At 43.7% G+C, this 23547-nt stretch overlaps 2 protein-coding genes across 2 annotated transcripts in view; both read left to right on the top strand.

Moving 5' to 3' along the window:
- The window catches only part of LOC137426684 (gamma-aminobutyric acid receptor-associated protein-like 2), a 34524-nt gene extending 20774 nt beyond the window's left edge, over positions 1 to 13750 (top strand). Inside the window, exons 2-4 of the mRNA XM_068115468.2 lie at positions 8835 to 8890; positions 11907 to 12079; positions 12214 to 13750. Of these exons, the coding sequence (XP_067971569.1) occupies positions 8835 to 8890; positions 11907 to 12079; positions 12214 to 12301 (317 nt within the window). The 3' untranslated portion in view covers positions 12302 to 13750. The remainder of the gene's footprint in view (positions 1 to 8834; positions 8891 to 11906; positions 12080 to 12213) is intronic.
- A 648-nt stretch (positions 13751 to 14398) lies between these two features.
- LOC137426677 (uncharacterized) overlaps positions 14399 to 23547 on the top strand; it is a 63936-nt gene continuing 54787 nt past the window's right edge. The window contains exon 1 of the mRNA XM_078779145.1: positions 14399 to 14455. Within this exon, the coding sequence (XP_078635271.1) occupies positions 14421 to 14455 (35 nt within the window). The 5' untranslated portion in view covers positions 14399 to 14420. The remainder of the gene's footprint in view (positions 14456 to 23547) is intronic.

Raw genomic sequence — 23547 nt, 5'->3', positions numbered from 1 at the left:
CCTTTATCGTGCGCTCTCCCAACAAGTCCAACAATGCGCCACTGATGCGAGTCCTCTACAAAGCGCCTCTCCCAACAAGTCCTGTTAAGGGCTTTGCATGGTGGCTTATATAGCGCTGCCCAGCGAACTCTCTGGAATCTCCCAGCCACGCCCTTACCACGCCCTATCAGGCCATGTCACCTCAGCCCTGATTGGCTGGTGGCCCTTACCGTTGCTGTCTCCCCCGCTTCAGCCTCGGCGCCGCCCCCACACCCCCTTTTTCGGGCCTACCTCGTGTCCCTTGACTTGTGAGCACCCTAACAGCCAAAATGGGGCGTGGAATGGATTCTGCCCAACGAGGTAGATTTGGAGGGTGGAGGCAAAATGAAAGGGCCTTAACTTATTTCCTTTACACAACGCAGATGTTTACTAGGGAAATTGCCTTATCCTCACACATACTAAGACATAACTAACATCCTAAGTGGGCCTACGTGTTGCTTGTGGACTAACTACGGGGGCAACTTTTTAACCTTTAATGATGTTATATGTGTGCGCTCTCAAAACCGCAATACTATATATATATATATATATATATATATATATATATATATATATATATATATATATATATAGTTGCGGACCGCGGATAAGGTGTTGATTTGCCGAGCGGATGGCGGCCGCGGCCCGAACTATTAACAATGACTAAGACCCGATTCCTTAAACGTGGGCCAAATCGTGCCACAGATATTCAATGGGGAAAAGACAAAGGTGACACGGATGTGAAGAAGAAGAAGAGGAAGACAGAAGTAGGAAATACGAATATAATTTATTTACTATTTACAACCAAAAGAAACCAAGGAGAAGGAAGGATAATAAAATAATTTACAGAAGAAATCAAGGAGACACAGTGAAAATTCTCGCTTACCTATGCAGTCTTACTTAGAAACCCAAGGACAAGACAAACAAAGACGGACTCACACGAATGGGGAATTTGCAGGCAGGAATGATCGGAAGGAGGAATAGCTTGGCGGGAGAGGAAGGTTCAGCGGGGATCGGTCGGGCTGGAAGCGGACAGCCACCGTCAATACTCGAGCTGGGATCGCCAAACCGCCGCGGTTCCAAACTGCACGGCGAAACTCCTCCGATGCACCATGCACTCTTCAAAGCTGCTCCTTAGAACTCTTTCTTGGCACCTCTGTGCAACTCTCTCCTGGCGCTTCGCACTTCGCACTTGTTCTTGCGCACTTCGCACTTAGCACTTCGCACCTCGCACTTGTTCCTGCGCACTTGTTCTTGGCACTTGTTCTACTTGGCACTTCTCACTTCTGCCATATCTCTGACTCTCCCTTCGCATTTCTCTCAAAGGCTTCCGCGCGCGCTTTTTATATCGCCGCGGGCAATCAAGCCGCCGGCCTCTAGGACACGCCCATCGGTGAGCTCGCCTCGGCCCTGATTGGTCGGCACGGGCCCTCTGGCTCCACCCTTCATGACGATGGGCGGCACGCCCAGGATTCGGCAGCTCCTCCCCCTTTTCTCCAAGCCTACCTCGTGGCTAATGGAGTCACGGTGAAAACCGCCCAATAGCTGCGGCGAATGCAGTTGGCAATTGAGGCTTTATTAAATGAAAATGAAAGGGGATCTATCTATTTGAATTCGGTGCAATGGAGTGTCAATTAATGGAAGACAGGCCTTAACCTACATAGAATAAGGAAATAAACTACCAACAAGGAGGAAATCTATGATTGGCTAAACGTGATTGTTTATGACCTAATTACGGGACACACTTTGACCTTTATACACAACTGGAGGAAGGAGGGCGATATTTTTACAACAATTTACACAACAATAAAAAAACACAATCCTCATTTCCACAACAATATATATATATATATATATATATATATATATATATATACAGTGGAACCTTGACTTACGAGCTTAATTCGTTCTGTGACCGAGCTCGTAACTCAATTTGCTCGTTTCTCAAATCAAATTTCCCCATTAAAATGCATTGAAATGCTATTAATCCGTTCCAGCCCGCCAAAAACCACACCAATTTTTTTTTAAATATACAGTATATATAAAAAATATCTCGCGCTTTATATTTCACCTGTATGCAGCATACAAGTTGGCAGGATGGCCTGGACTGGAGGTACGCACACTTGACTCTAAACTGTCCAGCCTGGGTTTGAATCCCGACCCAGCTATAACCTGTCATGTCGGTGTTTCACAGGCAGGGTGATTCATCAATGTGTGTACCGCTAAACTGGGCGCCCCGTTTGCGTCCCATTAGTTGTTGGATGTTGAGGATCTCACCGTGTCTTCCACAAAGAGAAGGCGAGCTATCGCCGGCACTCTGAACAAGTTGTGGCCTGGCATGCTCTTCTCCTCTGCCGTTATATACGTCCTCCTCGGCATCTTTTTCCAGAAGAGCCCTGTCTCGTCACAGTTGAAGATTTGCTGGGGGATGTATCATTCGGCTTCTATCAGTTCGGCAAAAGTTATAATAAAATCTTCAGCTGCCTTCACATCCGCCTCACCAAGTCGACAACACGCACACCTCGCTCATGTTTTTCGACGATTGCGTGTTTTATATCCAAGCACATCATTCTCTTCTTCTTCTCAGTACTGCCCTTGGCACTCAATTTCTTAGGATCCATGGTTAAAACTAAGAAAATTTTCCAAAATAACCAAAATGCGAAAACAAAACAGCAGCGATATACGGCAGAGATGCTTGCACGGCAAGATAACCACGTGACCAGAACCCACCTGGTGGCGTAAGCTCCAAAATAACCAAAATGCGAAAACAAAACAGCAGCGATATACGGCAGAGATGCTTGCACGGCAAGATAACCACGTGACCGGAACCCACTTGGTGGCGGGTGGCGTAAGCTCGTAACTCAGATCTCGGCTCGCATCTCAAAGCAATAAATCGCCCGAGCGACGGCTCGTATCTCGGAAAACTCGTAAGTTGGTGCACTCGTAAGTCAAGGTTCCACTGTATATATATATATATATATATATATATATATATATATATATATATATATATATATATATATATATATAATATATATGGTCACGTGAAAAAGTAAGTACACCCCATGTAAAGTTTTGACTTTTTCAACATATTTCAACATGCAGCTATTTGATCTTCATTTCAACAATATTGAGAGATAAAGGTGATATAATATAACAAATATCATGAAACGTTTACATTTTGTCGTCCATTGTATAATTTAAATGAACATAAATGCAAATGTCGTATGTGGAGAAAGTAAGTACACTCCTACATTTATCACTACTTCAAATACCTAAAATTTGAATCAGGTGCAAATGATTAGAACATCGTTAGAGAGGATCTTGGAGGAACCTGTCTTATTTAAACCTCAGACATTTAGTTTGGTTTGCTATTTGTTGTTGAAGTGTGTGGCGTCACCATGCCTAGATCAAAAGAGTTCTCTGAGGCCTTCAGAAAGAAGGTTATAGATGCCTACGAGTCTGGGAAGGGATTTAAAAAGATCTCCAAACAATTTGAAATCAATCATTCGACTGTCGGGAAGATCTACAAGTGGAGTGGATCTACAATCTACAATCTACAAGTGGATCTACAATCATCTACAAGTGGAGAAGATTCCAAACAACTGCCAACTTGTTCAGGCCAGGCCACCCCAGCAAGTTCAGCCTGAGATCAGACCGCAAGATGCTGAAAGAAGTCTCTAAGAACCCCAGAATGTCATCACGGGACCTACAGGTAGCTCTTGCCACTGTTGATGTCAAAGTGCACGAGTCTACCATTAGAAAGAGGCTGCAGAAATTTGATCTACATGGGAGGTGTGCCAGGAGGAAACCTTTGCTGTCCAGAAAGAACATCAGGGCAAGACTAAAGTTTGCCAATGAACACCTAGGCAAAGACCAGCACTTCTGGAACAATGTGCTCTGGACAGATGAGTCAAAGGTAGAGCTATTTGGCCACAGTAACAGAAGACATGTTTGGCAAAAACCAAAGATAGCATTTGACCACAAGAACCTGATACCAACTGTAAAGCATGGTGGTGGAAATATTATGGTTTGGGGCAGCTTTACTGCATCAGGGCCTGGGCAGCTCACCATCATAGAATCCACTATGAATTATTCATTGTACAAGAGGGTGCTTGAGGATAATGTGAGGCCATCTGTCGGAAAGTTGAAGCTCAACCGAAGGTGGACCTTGCAACATGACAATGACCCTAAACATACCAGTAAATCCACCAAGGAATGGCTGAAAAAGAAAGAAATGGAGGGTTCTGGAATGGCCAAGTCAAAGCCTGGATCTAAATGGGGGGATTTGAAACGAGCTGTGCATGCAAGAAACCCCTCAAACATCGCACAGCTGAAAGAATTCTGCATGGAGGAGTGGGCAAAAATTTCTCCCAGTCGATGTCAGAGACTGGTAGACAGTTATAAGAAACGCCTACTTGAGGTTGTTTCTGCCAAAGGGGGCAATACCACCTATTAGAGCCAGGGGTGTACTTACTTTTTCCACATGCGAAATTTGCATTTATGTTTATTTAAATTATACAATGGATGACAAAATGTAAATTTTTCATGATATTTGTTATATTATATCACCTTTATCTCTCAATATTGTTGAAATGAAGATCAAATAGCTGTATGTTGAAATATGTTGAAAAAGTCAAAACTTTTCATCGGATGTACTTACTTTTTCACATGACTGTATATATATATATCACTTACACTTACATATCATATATGTATATATATACAGTGAAACCTTGACTTACGAGTTTAATTCGTTCTGTGACCGCTTCGTATCTCGCGCTTTATATTTCACCTGTATGCAGCATACAAGTTGGCAGGATGGCCTGGACTGGAGGTACGCACACTTGACTCTAAACTGTCCAGCCTGGGTTTGAATCCCGACCCAGCTATAACCTGTCATGTCGGTGTTTCACAGGCAGGGTGATTCATCAATGTGTGTACCGCTAAACTGGGCGCCCCGTTTGCATCCCATTAGTTGTTGGATGTTAAGGATCTCACCGTGTCTTCCACAAAGAGAAGGTGAGCTATCGCCGGCACTCTGAACAAGTTGTGGCCTGGCATGCTCTTCTCCTCTGCCGTTATATACGTCCTCCTCGGCATCTTTTTCCAGAAGAGCCCTGTCTCGTCACAGTTGAAGATTTGCTGGGGGATGTATCCTTCGGCTTCTATCAGTTCGGCAAAAGTTATTATAAAATCTTCAGCTGCCTTCACATCCGAGCTTGCTGCCTCACCATGCCTGACGACGGAGTGAATGCTGGTCCTCTTCTTAAAATTATCAAACCATCCCCGACTGGCTTTGAATGACTCTTCCAATGTTCCCGCCGTCTGCTGCACCAAATCCCCGTAAATGTCTCGTGCCTTCTCACAGATGATGCTCTCGGTCACGGTATCTCCTGCGAACTGCTTCTCCGTCAGCCACACAAACAACTTCTCCATCTCTTCATGGACAGAGGTCCGGAGCTTTGAAATAATCTTAACGCCCTTGGCTGGCGTTATAGCCTTTATCGACTCCTTCTGCTTCAAAATCGTACATATCGTAGAAGTACTACGATCGTACTGCCTCGCCAAGTCGACAACACGCACACCTCGCTCATGTTTTTCGACGATTACGTGTTTTATATCCAAGCTTGCTCGCTCGTAACTCAGATATCGGCTCGCATCACAAAGCAAAAAATCGACCGAGCGACGGCTCGTATCTCGGAAAACTCGTAAGTTGGTGCACTCGTAAGTCAAGGTTTCACTGTATATATGTATATATATATATATATATATATATTGTTGCGGTTTTGTGTTGTTACAAATAAAGGTTAATTTCCCCCTCGTAGTTATTCACACTACAACATGTAGCCTCGTTTAAGCTCAGTTATTTCTTAGTAAGTGTAAGCGTAGACCTTTCCTATGTGTAGTTTTGCATTGAGTAGAATAATGAGAGTTAGGTCTCCTTCCAATGCTTATGCCGCCTCGATGCTTTGAGTTTTGGCGCAAATTACCACGAGTCCGGCCTGATAAGTCGATGCAGGCCGAAGGAAGGCGGGACAGGAGAAGTGGGAGTGACCGGTAAGCACAAGCCACCAATCAGGGCTCGAGGGGAGTGGCTTAGCACTGCAGTAAAAGGCGTGGTTTGGAACATTCGAGGCAGGCTAAGGGCGTGGCAATATAACCCTTTGCCCGAAGCCCCCACCTCGGTTCTGAGGAGAGGTGCGCTGAACCAAGTTAAGAGTTCTGAGAGTGTGCGGTGTTGAATTGAGTTACAAGTTGGGTTTGCGGTTGAGCTTGAGTCAGATCCTCCGTTGAGTTACGAAAGTGAAAGCGCGCCGTTGTATAAATCGCGCTGTGAAGGACCGCTGTGCCGGGCGAGAGACGCGCATATTTTCCTGCCTGCCTTTGTTTGAGATACGTTTGAGATACGTTTGTTGATAAGTTAAGACTGTATAAGATCTGCCCTGTGTCTCTGTTCTTCTACCGATCATTGTAAATAATAATTAAACGTGTTATTTCTTTGATTCGATCGCTTTTATCTCTCTATCATTGACGAAGCATGGTACGAATTATATCGCTCTAATCGGGTTCCAATACCAAGGTAACTGCACGGACCACGTGGTACGCCATCCGCTCGGACGTACTCAAATTAGGCGTGGTTTGTGCGAGACTTGATCCCCGCTTCTGCGGCGGTGTAGGTACTTAGGTACGTGCGAAAATTGTCCCGAAACCCTGTCCTGCGTCTGCCCAGGAGTGGCGACTCGAGGCTTGCGGTTTCGAAGACCCAAAGAGAACAAGGGGCTTAATCTCCCCTTGGTAAGGGAACGGGCTTCGCGCAAAACCGTAACTATATATATATATATATATATATATATATATATATATATATATATATATATATATATATATATATATATATATATATATATATATATATATATATATATATATATATATATATATATATATACTGTATATGTATATATATATATATATATATATATATATATATATATATATATATATATATATATATATATACTGTATATGTATATATATATATATATATATATATATATATATATATATATATATATATATATATATATATATATATATATATATATATATATATATATATATATATATACACATACATACATACATACATACATACATACATACATACATACATACATACATACATACATACATACATACATACATACATATATATATATATACATATATATATATATATATATATATATATATATACATATATATATATATATATATATATATATATATATATATATATATATATATATATATATATATATATATATATATATATATATATATATATATATATATACTAGTGAGGTTCCCATGCTATGCACAGATGGGAAGCAAACAAACAATGCGAAAACGGTGATTGCGAAACAATGAAACCACACTGGAAACCATAAATTCCACATTCCTCTGCCACCTTCAGTCGAACGTCAGGCATGGACAGCCGGTTCGTGAATGACTTAGGCAAAAAACGTAGCCCGTCTGAATGGTTCTATCCCCAGTCAATGGGGAATTCGTGAAATGTCATGGTTAGAAAGTAGAAATGCTCACGTCATTTCCTCATTCGTATTTAAACGGAATATCTCTATTTTCATTCCGAACGGCATCATTCCAATCGTACATTAATAATATAACACAATACTGTGTAAGTGTAAGTGATGTAATGTCATAATGCGGAGGAATGTAAATGGATTCCTCCTTTACGGAGGAATGTAATGTCGAGTCATCAGTATACGAGTACATTTGGTTATTTGTAGAAGAAAGAAGGTCATTGATAAAAAGAAGGAAGAGTGTTGGAGGCGGGGCATAACCCTGAGGAACACCGCTGTTGATAGGGATGGAGGGAGATGTTGAGCCATGCACAATTACAGAGATAGAGCGGTCGGAGAGAAAGCTCGATATGAGAGAGCAGAGTGAAGGAGGAAAGCCGAAAGAGGGGAGCTTTGATATCAGACCTCGAGGCCAAACTCTGTCAAAGTCTTTTGAGATATCAAGACAAAGGATTCCCCAAAGTCTCTCAGAGAAGAGGCCCAGACATTCGTAATGGAAGAAAGGAAATCACTGGTAGATCTTGACTTGCGAAAGCCATATTGATGGTCAGATAGAAGACTGTGGGATTCAAGATGCTTGAGGAAATGGGAATTGAGAAGACGTTCAAAGACTTTGGGAATAACAGAAGTCAGAGCAATAGGATGGTAGTTGGAAGGGTTTGAACGATCACCCTTCTTTAAAGTACGCTGTACTAAGGCATGTTTCCAGGAAAGAGGAAACATTTGGGTTTTTTAACAAAAACGAAACAAACGAGCAAGCACGGGTGCAAGTTTTGAAACACACTCCTTCAAGACACGAGGAGGAATGCCATCTTGTCCGTATGCAAACTTGAAGGGATATGTACCCCTTTCCATCTCTCTCCCTACCCCACACCCACAATATACTTTTACTTTTTCTTCCCATTCTCCACTCGAGAAGATTTATTTAAATTTGGACCAACAACAACAACAGCAGCATAGTTTGTTATGGTGTATTTACACTCTGCATTGTTACTGCCTGATCATTGGAGGTTCAAATAAGGGAAGCATCCGTAAACTTCAGATTCAGATTTCTTCTATCTAAGTTGTTGACAGTGTGATCTTGTGGTGCAATGTAGTGTGCTTAGAATGTTATCCTTACAAATAATACGAGTAGTCATATTGTTTAATATTAAGGGGAAGAGGGAGGTGCTGTGAAGTAACATCTCTGACATGTGATTCCTCTTACAGAGCATAGAAAAGCAGAGGCTGAAAAGATTCGAACCAAGCACCCAGACCGTGTCCCGGTGGGTGCCATGCATGGACGTGATTCCTTTTGGTTTATTTTCTTTACGCACATGCAGAACGACCTCGGCACCTCGCATCGTGTTACTCCCTTCACTTACAGATGACATCACTCACCTCGCAATGTGATCCTCCCTGCGCTTACAGATGACACTCACCTCGCAACATGATCCTCCCTGTGCTTACAGATGACATCACTCACCTCACATGTTCCTCCTTTCACTTAGATGACGTCACTCACCTCACATGTTCCTCCTTTCACTTAGATGCCGTCACTCACCTCACATGTTCCTCCTTTCACTTAGATGCCGTCACTCACCTCACATGTTCCTCCTTTCACTTACAGATGACATCACTCACCTCACATGTCCCTCCTTTCACTTACAGATGACATCACTCACCTCACATGACATATTCCTCCTTTCACTTAGATGACAACACTCACCTCACATGTCCCTCCTTTCACTTACAGATGACATCACTCACCTCACATGTTCCTCCTTTCACTTAGATGCCGTCACTCACCTCACATGTTCCTCTTTTCACTTACAGATGACATCACTCACCTCACATGTTCCTCCTTTCACTTAGATGACATCACTCACCTCACATGTTCCTCCTTTCACTTAGATGACATCACTCACCTCACATGTTCCTCCCTTCACTTACACATGATGTCTCTGTGCAGCTTCCGTTCATCCATAGCTTTTATGGAATCATTGTTTGCTTTGTTATCAACACTGTCAGTCATACTGCCTTGTTTGATTTCAACCATTTTTGCTTTATCAACACTATCACTCACACTGCCTTATTTGATTTCAACCCTTTTTGCTTTATCAACACTATCACTCACACTGCCTTGTTTGATTTCAACCCTTTTTGCTTTATCAACACTATCAGTCATACTGCCTTGTTTGATTTCAACCCTTTTTGCTTTATCAACACTATCAGTCATACTGCCTTGTTTGATTTCAACCCTTTTTGCTTTATCAACACTATCAGTCATACTGCCTTGTTTGATTTCAACCCTTTTTGCTTTATCAACACTATCAGTCATACTGCCTTGTTTGATTTCAACCCTTTTTGCTTTATCAACACTATCAGTCATACTGCCTTATTTGATTTCAACACTTTTTGTTTTGTTATCAACACTATCAGTCATACTGCCATATTTGATTTCAACCCTTTTTGCTTTATCAACACTATCAGTCATACTGCCTTGTTTGATTTCAACCCTTTTTGCTTTATCAACACCATCAGTCATATTGCCTTGTTTGATTTCAACCCTTTTTGCTTTATCAACACTATCAGTCATACTGCCTTGTTTGATTTCAACCCTTTTTGCTTTATCAACACTATCAGTCATATTGCCTTGTTTGATTTCAACCCTTTTTGCTTTATCAACACTATCAGTCATACTGCCTTGTTTGATTTCAACCCTTTTTGCTTTATCAACACTATCAGTCATACTGCCATATTTGATTTCAACCCTTTTTGCTTTGTTATCAACACTATCAGTCATACTGCCTTGTTTGATTTCAACCCTTTTTGCTTTATCAACACTATCAGTCATATTGCCTTGTTTGATTTCAACCGTTTTTGCTTTATCAACGCTATCAGTCATACTGCCTTATTTGATTTCAACCCTTTTTGCTTTATCAACACTATCAGTCATATTGCCTTGTTTGATTTCAACCCTTTTTGCTTCATCAACACTATCAGTCATGCTGCCTTGTTTGATTTCAACCCTTTTTGCTTTAACGCCACAGTTAACCATTTTCAAGTTATTACTCCCGCCAGGGAGTAATGCATTCGATCGTGTGTGTGTGTGTGTGTGTTCGTGTGTGTGTTTGTGTGTGTGTTCGTGTGTGTGTTCGTGTGTTTGTGAACAAGATATCTGGAAAAGTTCTGAACGGATTTGGATGAAAGTTGGTGGGATGATTGACCTTGGGATAAGGAAGAATTGATTAGTTTTTGGTGAAGCTCAGGATATTATTCCAGATCCAGGAATTTTTTGGGGAATTTTTTTTTCTGTTTTACTGCATTAAAGCTTTTATTCTCATTGGTGTTGAGAATGGTGTTGGGCTAGCGGTTAGGGTGCCAGCTTAGGATCCTAGGATCCTGGGTTAGAATCCCGGTCGATCGCTGAATTAACGCCAGGGTGGTTGACTCAGCCTGTCATCCTTCCGAGGTCGGCTAATTGAGTACCAGTTCACTGGAAAAGCCCTGTTTGTCGTAAAAGGCGACAAACAGGGTTGGCGGCAGGAAGGGCATCCGGCCGTAAAACATTGCTTCAAAAAGGGGACCAACAAAAACAACAACAACCACGGTGCCCGAAAAAGGCCAACCCCCGCTTTGCGGGGAAAAATGGCCTCTAAAGGTGGTTTTTTTTTGTTTTTTTAATTCTCATTCTTAAATGATGTTTTTCTCTAAATCTGGGATATATCAAAATTAATTCTCTGAGAGTTAGGGCTTACTTTCTTTTTAATTTAAAAACAACAACAACCACGGTGCCCGAAAAAGGCCAACCCCCGCTTTGCGGGGAAAAATGGCCTCTAAAGGTGTTTTTTTTTTGTTTTTTAAATTCTCATTCTTAAATGATGTTTTTCTCCTCTAAATCTGGGATATATCAAAATTAATTCTCTGAGAGTTAGGGCTTACTTTCTTTTTAATTTATTGTTTTGGGGAGATGGGATGTTAAACAAAATGTATTATTCCAACTTGACCCACGGCGGGAGTATGCGCTCTACTGAGTGGCGTTCTAGTTGTGCATTCATTTGATGAACTTTTCTTATTTTTAAACTTTCACCTCCACCACACTTCACATCAACTTTGTCCAAACGTTATTTGCAAATATTTTGTGCCATACAATCAAAAATTACCTTAACGCTGTGTGTTGTGTGAGCGAAATATGATATCCCATTGCTACGGTCATATTAAACTACCAGCATTGAAGGCATTGGGTGAAAAAGTACAAGCATCTGATAAACGGGTTTCATGGTCGTGTCGGTCATTCAGGTCATCGTGGAGAGGGTTCCTGGCTCGCAGGTGTGCGACATCGACAAACGCAAGTACCTCGTACCGTCGGACATCTCGGCAGCTCAGCTAATGTGGATTGTACGTAAACGCATCCAGCTGCCTCCGGAGAAGGCGCTCTTCCTTTTTGTGGACAAAGTGATGCCCCAGTCCAGGTACACCTTGTTTTCCAGTGTATCGTTTTGTTCGTCGCCTTACATTGGATTGGATTTTGCTTTTGGATTTCGGACACATTCAAAAAAAATGTCTACCTTTTATTGTTAACCCTATCCTTGTGTCTACCAACCAGCATGACGGTGGGTGAGATGTACAGCAAGCATGCCGACGAGGACGGCTTTCTCTACATCGCCTACAGTGGTGAAAACACTTTTGGCTGAATCTTCTACCCTTCGCTTTCATGTTCACTCCTCCTCCCTTAACCCTCCCTCCTCGCTTCCCTTCCCCCTTTCTCCTCGCTTCCCTTCCCCCTCCCTCCTCGTTTCCCTTCCCCCTCCCTCCTCGTTTCCCTTCCCCCTCCCTCCTCGTTTCCCTTCCCCCTCCCTCCTCGTTTCCCTTCCCCCTCCCTCCTCGTTTCCCTTCCCCCTCCCTCCTCTCTTCCCTTCCCCCTCCCTCCTCGCTTCCCTTCCCCCTCCCTCCTCGCTTCCCTCCCCCCTCCCTCCTCGCTTCCCTTCCCCCTCTTGCCTCGCTTCCCTTCCCCTCCCTCCTCACTTCCCTTCCTCCTCCCTCCCTCGCTTCCCTTCCCCCTCCCTCCTCGCTTCCCTTCCCCACTTCTTGAGCTCTTGATTTCTCAAGCACTTTACCCATAAAATCAGACCCCATAAACAGGTAATCTTTTGTGTGTAATCGGACACCAAATCCTACAAATTACAGGTACAGGTGTGTCACGAAGCCACGGACGTACTCGAACGGTCGTGTCACGTAGTGCGACGTAACCAGTGGTGGCTTCCGATGTTCCACAAGTAATTTGTTTATCCTAAACCTCAGAACTTTACACCCATTATTGTTATTATTGTTATTATTATTATTATTATTATTATTTTCCTATCATGTTATCTCTCCGCTCGTATCTGTGCAGTTACATATACTCAGTGTGTAATAATTTAATTAATCCAAGCTAACAGTCGCGCCATTAAAGATCCCGCACCATTCACAATAGTAGGCCGCAGTGCGTCCGTACCATGGATAAATGGATTCCGAGCACCCATCCAAGCCTCAAGACCCTTCTTGGTTTATATCCATTGTGGTGGACCCCATGACGCTCCAAGCACATAAATCGCTCACCCGGTTAGTTGTAAGTACCTATCGATGAGGAAAGGTGTTTTTCCCCTCTATGGTAGCCTATCGTCCCAATGAACACAAGCTCTCCAAACCTCCATTCAACCACCGTAGTCATTTTGAATATGATTGGTTATTATTTTTCATCGGATATGGAACCCCGTTAAGCGATCGCTGACAAATTGAACATTTTAACTCCTTTTTTTTTGAACGTGCCACATAAGTGATCGGAGATTGCGGAGAGGAAACGTTTTGATTGTGGAATGTTTGATCGGACTGCATGCGAGAGTTTTAGCTTAAACCGATATATTTAGAAAGTTTTATTATTTTCCCTAACCACCTGTTGGAATAACTTTGCAGACATTATGATCTTTACCTGTGTGCACTATATGTATTTGGGTGATTTAAGGTACAGTAGACTGTGTTGTCAGGGTTTCACTTACCCAGGTACATTGTTGATAGGAAGTTCGTTTATGGTACACCTTTGTGGGTGACATTTGTGGTTTTATTTGCATTGATGGTAAAATCAATAAAAGGATGTTCTCACCTCAGGCCTGCGTGTTTTGGTAAATTGTTGACCCTATTACAATACACTCCCCAACTCTCCCCCACAACAAACAAGGAATAGTGCGACCAGTGCGATCGCGTCATGTGGCGTATGAAGTTGTTTTTTTACTTTTTACCGTAAAGGTGTTCACCTTGATTTGCGTCTGTATGGCATCTCCACACCTGTGATGGTACGACTTGTTATTTGTTGCCGATTCAAAAATAATTGTTTAATCATATTTCACGCGTTGCTTTTGAGCAGCCAGGTGACTTGGGTAATGGGATATGCGATCTATTGAGCATTCGGTGTAAACTGCCTGCACGTACCTTTTACTCGCAAGGTCAGTGCAGGTGACATCATTAGCTATGCAAGAAATGCGTTGCGAGGTTTGCTATTGGGCGATCAGCCGCTCGCTGGGAGGGGCTCAAGGTGTTGCGGTGCTTTAAGCAAATAAGCTGTACCTGCAATCGCGTATACTTTTGAGACAGGTGCGCTGGAGGCCAGGTATGTTCTCGTGAGCAAATGCACCTTGAGGTACCGTGCGATGAGCGGACGGATTTCTTCACTCTTCACTCTCTTCATCCTTCTCTGATATTTATTGTTTATTCCGTTCTCATTTGACACTGATTGTGTTTTCACCTCCCCAAGGTAAACCGCTGTGGTGCTACTTAGAGATGACGTCAACAACACCTCACCATATCTTTATTACGTACGTGCTGAGGTGGAGGGGGCGGGGGGGTGTAATTGGGTAAAATTGAATGAGTGGATGATGATGGGAGGGAGAGGAGGTGAAGAAGTGCAAAAAGGAAGGTTAGATATTTTAAAGATTGGAGTAAAAGGGAAGGGAAGGATATGCATGGAGTATATTGAGGGACGGAATATAAATCGACGTCAACATTCCTCCTACTCCCCAAATACTGTGCACGTGTATTTAATCCCTGAGGGTCCATTGTGAAGTAAGTCAGGATCTCAAAAATGGGCCTAGAAATTAGTTTGAGGAGTACCTCGTGGTAGAAGCTGCCAACAAGTATTTTGAGATTGTGCACATCAGGTTTATGAAAATGGTTGTTGACAGTTTTGACAATGTCTTGGAGGGGAGATATCTGGTCGCCATGGTAACCAACTCAAAATATCTTCTTTTTTTTAATGGATTCATTATCGATACAACTTATTTGGAAGACTAAATGACTGATTCATTTGTTAAATTACATCTTTTCTGATACCATCAGCTGGCCTCAATTAAAAAATAAAATATAATCTAGGTCAAAGGTCATGACATTTCACTTTTAAAAAATGAACAAAAATTGTCAATTTGTTTTAAGCCTGAAGTTTAATATCTTTGCCAAATGTTGTGTTATGGATTCACTTTAAGAACCTTGTGGTCTATTGATCAAAAGCTGATGAGCAAACATGGAATAATTGTTTTCATGGCAACCATTAGTTGGACTATACTATACTCTTCATTTGAGAGATGAGTGTGGGACTGGGACTCTGCTCTTCATTTGAGAGATGAGTGTGGGACTCGACTGTGCTCTTCATTTGAGATGAGTGTGGGACTCGGACTCTGCTCTTCATTTGAGAGATGAGTGTGGGACTCGACTGTGCTCTTCATTTGAGATGAGTGTGGGACTCGGACTGTGCTCTTCATTTGAGATGAGTGTGGGACTCGGACTCTGCTCTTCATTTGAGATGAGTGTGGGACTCGGACTCTGCTCTTCATTTGAGATGAGTGTGGGACTCGGACTGTGCTCTTCATTTGAGAGATGAGTGTGGGACTGGGACTCTGCTCTTCATTTGAGCGATGAGTGTGGGACTCGGACTATGCTCTTCATTTTAGATGAGTGTGGGACTCGGACTGTGCTCTTCATTTGAGATGAGTGTGGGACTCGGACTGTGCTCTTCATTTGAGATGAGTGTGGGACTCGGACTGTGCTCTTCATTTGAGATGAGTGTGGGACTCGGACTATACTTCATTTGAGATGAGTGTGGGACTCGGACTATACTCCATTTGAGATGAGTGTGGGACTCGGACTATACTCCATTTGAGATGAGTGTGGGACTCGGACTGTGCTCTTCATTTGAGATGAGTGTGGGACTCGGACTGTGCTCTTCATTTGAGATGAGTGTGGGACTCGGACTGTGCTCTTCATTTGAGATGAGTGTGGGACTCGGACTCTGCTCTTCATTTGAGATGAGTGTGGGACTCGGACTCTGCTCTTCATTTGAGATGAGTGTGGGACTCGGACTGTGCTCTTCATTTGAGAGATGAGTGTGGGACTGGGACTCTGCTCTTCATTTGAGAGATGAGTGTGGGACTCGACTGTGCTCTTCATTTGAGATGAGTGTGGGACTCGGACTCTGCTCTCCATTTGAGATGAGTGTGGGACTCGGACTCTGCTCTTCATTTGAGATGAGTGTGGGACTCGGACTGTGCTCTTCATTTGAGATGAGTGTGGGACTCGGACTATACTCCATTTGAGATGAGTGTGGGACTCGGACTATACTCCATTTGAGATGAGTGTGGGACTCGGACTATACTCCATTTGAGATGAGTGTGGGACTCGGACTGTGCTCTTCATTTGAGAGATGAGTGTGGGACTCGACTGTGCTCTTCATTTGAGCGATGAGTGTGGGACTCGAACTGTGCTCTTCATTTGAGATGAGTGTGGGACTCGGACTGTGCTCTTCATTTGAGATGAGTGTGGGACTCGGACTGTGCTCTTCATTTGAGATGAGTGTGGGACTCGGACTGTGCTCTTCATTTGAGATGAGTGTGGGACTCGGACTGTGCTCTTCATTTGAGATGAGTGTGGGACTCGGACTGTGCTCTTCATTTGAGATGAGTGTGGGACTCGGACTGTGCTCTTCATTTGAGATGAGTGTGGGACTCGGACTGTGCTCTTCATTTGAGATGAGTGTGGGACTCGGACTGTGCTCTTCATTTGAGATGAGTGTGGGACTCGGACTGTGCTCTTCATTTGAGATGAGTGTGGGACTCGGACTGTGCTCTTCATTTGAGATGAGTGTGGGACTCGGACTGTGCTCTTCATTTGAGATGAGTGTGGGACTCGGACGATGCTCTTCATTTGAGATGAGTGTGGGACTCGGACTGTGCTCTTCATTTGAGATGAGTGTGGGACTCGGCATTCAACACGATACATCTTGTGATAAAACAATCTTTTATTGGTGTCATCATGCACACCTTTACAGAGGAGTGTGCAAATGGTTGCCATGGAAACTCCATTTACAAAGTGCATGTAATTTTCACGTCAAATGAATACATTTTACATGTAAATTTAATCTTTGCAGAAACTTTAATGATATAAATATGTGCCATTTGAAGAGAGCCACCACACAAGGCCGGTATTGAATCCTCCAGACCAGGATTGATATCTCGTACCTTTTATGTAATCGTTTTCAGTGTTGGAACAAATTCTAACAGAACTTTCAGCAAACTAGGATTACATTTGAATTCCTCTGAATAAAATGTTCATCTGTCTGAAGTCTCATCACTTATCCACATCTAAACTGTTGATTGTGGATCTTGCTCTATCTCCGCAAATGCTCTTGTTTACATATCGGTCTTTATACGATGCTTAACAGTTTGTGTCCACAAATCGTTCCTAGATCTCCCTATTCATCATCTTCTCCATGTGGGCTACAAGGGTTGTGACCGACCTTGTCAGCTCAAGAACAAGCACCGTGCGTTTCAGTCCATGGGAACAGCACTCACACAGTGAGGTGGAACAGTCATGGCGTTTACCAAAGAGGATTGGTGGATACTCTGCTGGAACAGGGCGTCTGGTTGGAAGCACCGGATTCATTTCATTATCCTCCACGCACCGTCTGCTGTTTGTAGTAAGTGGTAGCTGCGGAGATGGGACACATGGTGTTTGCCAGAGCAGTGCTTGGTGGTGTGCTCTCATGATGTGTTGCTGGAGGGCATCATGGGTCGGGGGCAGCGCTTCCAGTTCCTTCGCTCCTTTCTGGAATAGTCTGCTCCTTACCTCGTTAACACCTGTTGGTTGAGAATTTCGTTACTTGAAAGGCTTCAGCTGCAGTGTCGACAGTAAGATCACCAATTCCAAGATTGTTCAGGAGTTCAGGAGTGGAAAGAAATGTTTTCCATGCGCGCTTCTTTCCAATGCCATAGATGCTGCGGATTGCATCGTAGCCTGTTACTGCGTGGAAAGCAGGGAGGTTTCTACTGATAGGGATTGGTAGGTCAATCTCATGTACCTTGACAAAATGGCGCTGCTTTCCTCTCCCGGAGCGAAACCAAACCTCCTTGCTGAGCTGTCTGACAAACTGTACAAGTAGCTCCAGGACATCTATGTCTCTGCAAACAACAACCAGCCTCTCAAATCCCTCCCAACAAGCAGCAATCCCATGAAGAATTAGTCTCGTATCTGCTTCTTCATTAGTTGATTGTAGAAAGTGAACGTCTTGTCCTGACGACACCTGTACATCTTCCCCGTCCTCCTCCAACTACGTCATACTTGATAACGATAAAGTGAGTCTGCCTTTGCCAACAGCTGTTTGAATAGTAACTCAGCAAGGTGTGCTTCGTCTCCTTCCAAGGAAATAAAGATGATATCCCAGTTGATGGTTTGTATTATTTCAAGAACATCTTGATTGTCTGGTCCCTAAAGTTAGAGCATTCTGTTACAGCATGTCGTCTTGTCTTTTCAATCCATTGATGGCCGAAAAAGCAGACTATTTTCAGACTTTTTAGCCTGACAAATGACGCACTTTTTCAAGTCTATGGTGGCATCTCGGCTTCTTCTTCGAGAAAGGAGAACATCTGCGGGTTCCATTGTGATGTATTGCATCACAACACTGCTGTCCAATCAACGCAATCCATTGTGTGGAGAAACGAGACAAGTAGATTGTATAAATGTGTGGCAACTGGTACACATCGACGTTTCACTCGTAAGACATTCTTGATATACACTGTGTCCATTAACTAGTATGAACAAACCATTCTAGTGTACTCATGATAATTAATATAAACTATGTGGTACATTTTATTGCAAATTAATCATATGGATGGGTTCACTGTTGGATCAAATGATATAAAGTGTCAAATGTGTTACTACCAGGCACCTACCTGTTTTCAGTACATTTACCATCCTTTACACGTAAGATAGTCTTTCAATGAGGTACCAACTTGTGATAATTGTCATAGACGTTAATAAAACTGATATTGTAGAAAAGATAAGACATTAGCACACGCGTCAATTCTTTCCCTTGGTTACCTATAGCAACTAACTTATGTACACGTGTATCTGTATTCATCATAGAGTAAATACGGCATTTGCCTCATCTCAATGTTGCAACAGGCATTTTCAGAAACCTCAGGATGTGTGCTTTACAAAAATACTTGTTGGCAGTCTCTAACACGTGGTACTCCCTGGACCAATTGTTTTTCAGATATTGCCAATGGACTAAAAAGCAATAATAATGTTATGTCTGTGGGGTAGGCAGTGATATGTAGAGTCAGGTATTTGTTAATTTGTATAAATTAACACCCTCCAGATGTCGGGTAAGAACCATCACCATGTAATTTCTGTTGAGCTGAATGTCGGATAAGTGTATATCTGTCCCCGTCACGAGGGGGCGGGGCATGTTAACTAGCTTAGGGCATAAGGATAAATTATCCCTTGTACGTCTTACCCTTGGTGATTTATCCTTTGTCCCTTATGGCACCGCAATTGACACTAGCGCAGGAATTTCCCATTAAACCACCCATAACAATAAAACCAACCGGAAGCCAGGCATCGGGCACTGGGGCTGACAATCCCGCCTGGCAGGCACACATCACTCGGGCAGGCCGAGAGCCACGCCCAGAAAGACAGTGATTGGGCGGGAGTTGACCAACAGGAAGGCCGGGGTAAGAAAGGACTTGCTGATTGGCCAGGGCGGAGCAAGAGGGCACTCATCGATTGGTGAAAGAATGGCGAGCAAGAAGCAGCACGCTGACTGGTGGAGAGCTGAGCAGGCAATGGTGGCCTGCGGGCCGATTGGTGGAGAAGCGCCAATGACGTCATGATCCGACGTTAAAAGAACTCTCGGACTGACATTTTCTCTCTTGCCCTCTTTTTGCCTTCGCTCTTGCCTTCTCTTCTTCTCGCTGTTGTTGTTTTGTTTTTTTTTCAACGACGACTTCTTGCTCCCTTGCTTCTTCTCCCTCGCGCGATTGTGCTTGGACCGACCGTTTTCACAGATGCCATCGGAGACGTGCAAAGGCCGCAGGAACAGCCGCGGACCGGGAACTGCAGTTCTCCGTGCGTGGATGAGTGTACGAGCGCTGCAGCGCGAACGGGTGCAACGAGGCCGGGTTCCCGCCAACGCACGCACAATGCCGGTCCCATTCGCAGACCCTTCGAGACTTCACCAGTGATCAGAGCTAAGCACACCCACACACATAATTTATTTTCCAGTTCTTCCATCCCTTTTGGCTGTGTTTGGTTCTGTGTGCGGGAGCGCTCCATATTGGACTTTAGTTTTACCGTCGCGTTTTTCTTTGCCCTGGCATTGTTTTAATAAACCTGTTATTTTTGTGCATTTTGTATCTGTGTTTGTTCGAGTTTATTTTCTTTGCAGGCTATGGGACTGCCGGCAGACAACAGGTAAGCGCTTCAGCTTCTTCCCCTTTTCCCTTTCTTTCCCGGCGTGTATAAAATCGGCTAATTGAACTAAACGCTTCGGAGTTAAAGCTTGCTATTGGCCATTCGTGATCCCTGTAGTGTTCACCTGTGGAATCACACGAAAATATGATTACACAAGACGTAGGAATAAATATTGAATCTTCTTACCTGAGAAATTACTGTTTTGCTGTTCTCTTAAAGAGACCAAAACACCTTCAGACCATCATCCTGAAGCTCCAGCAAACTGATTTTATTTTATTTTTATGATGTTGGAGGCTCCAGACTAGGACTATATAGCCCTCATCGAGGCCAGGCCTGAAATAAAAGAGAAGAAAAGTGTATGGTGTTTGTTTGCGAGGAAGAGAGATTGAAGCTAGCACAGTAGCTAAAGTATGAGTGAGACAGAAAAGAAAGCAAGACCAGCAATCCTGACATGGAGAGTGTAACATTAACGCTCATAATCACCATCTTTAAAGCACCATTGTTCCAGGCACCACTTTAACGCTCCTAAGTCAGGACGGTAGTACTACCCTAGGCAGTTGCTGTCTACAACCTACTACCTTCTTGAAGGTCTCCTTTAAAACACCGACAAAGTGAGGGGGGTTGTCCCCCATTCCTCCCCTCTCCCGTGAGCTCCCCTCCCAGAATGCACAAAGGTACCACAACTACAATGTCTTCAGAAAGTATTCACACCCTTTGTCTTTTTTCACATTTTGTTACAGGCTGAATTTAAAATGGATTAAATTGAGATTGTTTTTTTTGTCAATGATCTACAATCTACAAACTTCCGGACTTCCGGTCCCTCGAGCGACGGGGCTTGCTTCGATCTCTCCATGGCATCAAAGTTTGAGTGTTTTCCCGTTCGTTTCTTTGTCAAATTTCCGCTGGGTATTTTGTTGTGTCTGTGTTATTGTGTGTTTCTATTTGGTTTTGGTTTTGTAGTTGTTGCAAATTTGTGTGTAATTAGTCGTTTCTTTGTTCGCACCTCGTGCGCCTCATGCGGCCTCCTCGTCTCGACTTGTGCCCCACCCCCTATATCTCGTTTTTCTTTCACCTCTGCTCCTGCTTTCTCAAATCCACGTTCTCACTTAGAGACTTTTCCCAGGTTGTTTTTCATGGTTTTGTTTAAATATTATTTAAATATGTTTAAACTGCAGCCGTGGTGCTGACGCCCCCCCCCCCCCCCACCCCCCAGAATTTCCATGTTTTAAACGTTTCCCAGTGTGTACCCTGGATAAGAATAGGTACGCCGTATCCCTGCGTGTCGTAAGAGGCGACTAAGAGGGTTGGCGTCAGGAAGAGCATCCGGCCATAAAAACATTTCCTCAAAAAGAGAACCATGACAATTACAACTACATATGGGCAGGGTACAGCCCGAAGTGGAGATCGGTTTCTGAGGTTTGGGACATGGAATGTAGGGACAATGACAGGGAGATCAGGAGAAGTGGTGGAAGTATTGGTCAGAAGAAGAGTAGACATATGTTGTGTGCAAGAGACGAGATAGAAGGGAAGTGGTGTGAGAATGGTGAAGGGTAGGCAGGGACAGAAATACAAGTTTGTGTGGCAAGGGTGCCTGGAGGGCGTGAATGGTGTTGGTGTCCTGTTTTCTGAGGAGTTTGTAGACAGTGTGGTGAGTGTGACTAGAGTGAGTGATAGGTTGATGATGGTGAAAATGATGGTTGGAAAGCTCTTGGTGAACGTCATCTCGGGGTATACTCCGCAGGTTGGTCGAAGCGATGAAGAGAAGGACAAGTTCTGGTGTGCGATAGAGAAGCTGATGGAAAACGTGAAAGATGAGGAAGTTGTTGTGGTAGGAGGAGACCTAAATGGACATGTGGGAAGGAGTATGGATGGTTTTGACGGAGTTCATGGGGGTTACGGATATGGTGTGAGAAATGGAGAAGGTGTAAGGATTTTGGAGTTTGCTGATGGAGCTGATTTGTTGATTTGTAATACTCAGTTCCAGAAAGAGGATAATAAGCTTGTTACATACACGTCAGGTGGGTCGACGACAACCGTTGACTACCTGATGGTGCGTAGGCGAGATAGGGGGCACCTCCGGGACACAAAGGTGATCCCGGGGGAGGAGGCTGTTTCACAGCACCACTTGGTTGTCTGCGACGTAAGGGTGAAAGGTGCGAGGAGAGCTCGGCGGGTGAAGTACCAACCGAGAATGAAGCCTTTGGTGAGGTATGTGGATGGACAAAAGGACCACCGAGGCACTCGGAAACATGGTGGTGGGATGATGAAGTTGGAAAGAGGATTGACGAGAAGAGGAAGAAGTTCAAGGAGTGGCAGAAGGCGAAGGGTACGGGAGCAGAAACAGCAGACCAGGAAAGTTATAAGGCTGCCAGGAAGGCTGCAAAGAAAGAGGTAGCAAAGGCGCAGGAGGCATGTAGGAAAATGTTCGGAGAACGCTTGGATTCAGAAGAGGGTCAGAAAGCAGTATTCAGGATTGCAAAGCAGATAGCGAAAGAGAGGTGTGATGTGATGGGGGTGAGTTGCTTGAAGGATGAAGTGGGACAAATCGTTGTCGACCCAGACGGAATTAAAGGAAGATGGAAAAGATATATGGAAATGCTGTTGAATACAGAGAATGAATGGGATGGCAACATAGAGAGTAACCCAGTTTTAGGACCGGCAGAGAAGATAACTGAGAAGGAAGTTGAGGAAGCGATAAAAGCAATGAAGGGTAGAAAAGCGGGAGGGCCGACAGGAGTTGTGGGAGATATGTTGAAGGCAGCAGGAAGTTGGGGTGTGAAGAGAATGACAGAGATCTGTAATCTGGTGGTGAAAGAAGGCTGTATTCCAGTGGATTGGGAACTGAGTACCCTCGTCCCTCTATACAAGGGGAAAGATGACCCTCTGGAGTGTGGCTCGTACCGAGCGATAAAGTTATTGGAGCATGGAATGAAGGTATTGGAAAGGGTGTTGGAGAGGAGGATAAGGAAGAAAGTGAAGATCGACGAAATGCAGTTTGGATTCATGCCAGGAAGAGGAACGACAGATGCGCCTTTCATTGTGAGGCAGTTGCAGGAGAAGTACATGGAGAAGAGGAAGAAGTTGTTTCTTGGGTTTGTTGATCTGGAGAAAGCATTCGATCAGGTTCCACGCAAAGTATTGACATGGGCATTGAGGAAGCTAGGAGTGG

The sequence above is a fragment of the Myxine glutinosa genome, chromosome 5 (genome assembly GCF_964187855.1).
Source record: "Myxine glutinosa chromosome 5, kmMyxGlut1.1, whole genome shotgun sequence".
Taxonomy (NCBI): domain Eukaryota; kingdom Metazoa; phylum Chordata; class Myxini; order Myxiniformes; family Myxinidae; genus Myxine; species Myxine glutinosa.
Note: the sequence above shows the minus strand (reverse complement) of the source record. Positions and strands in the feature narration are given on the sequence as shown.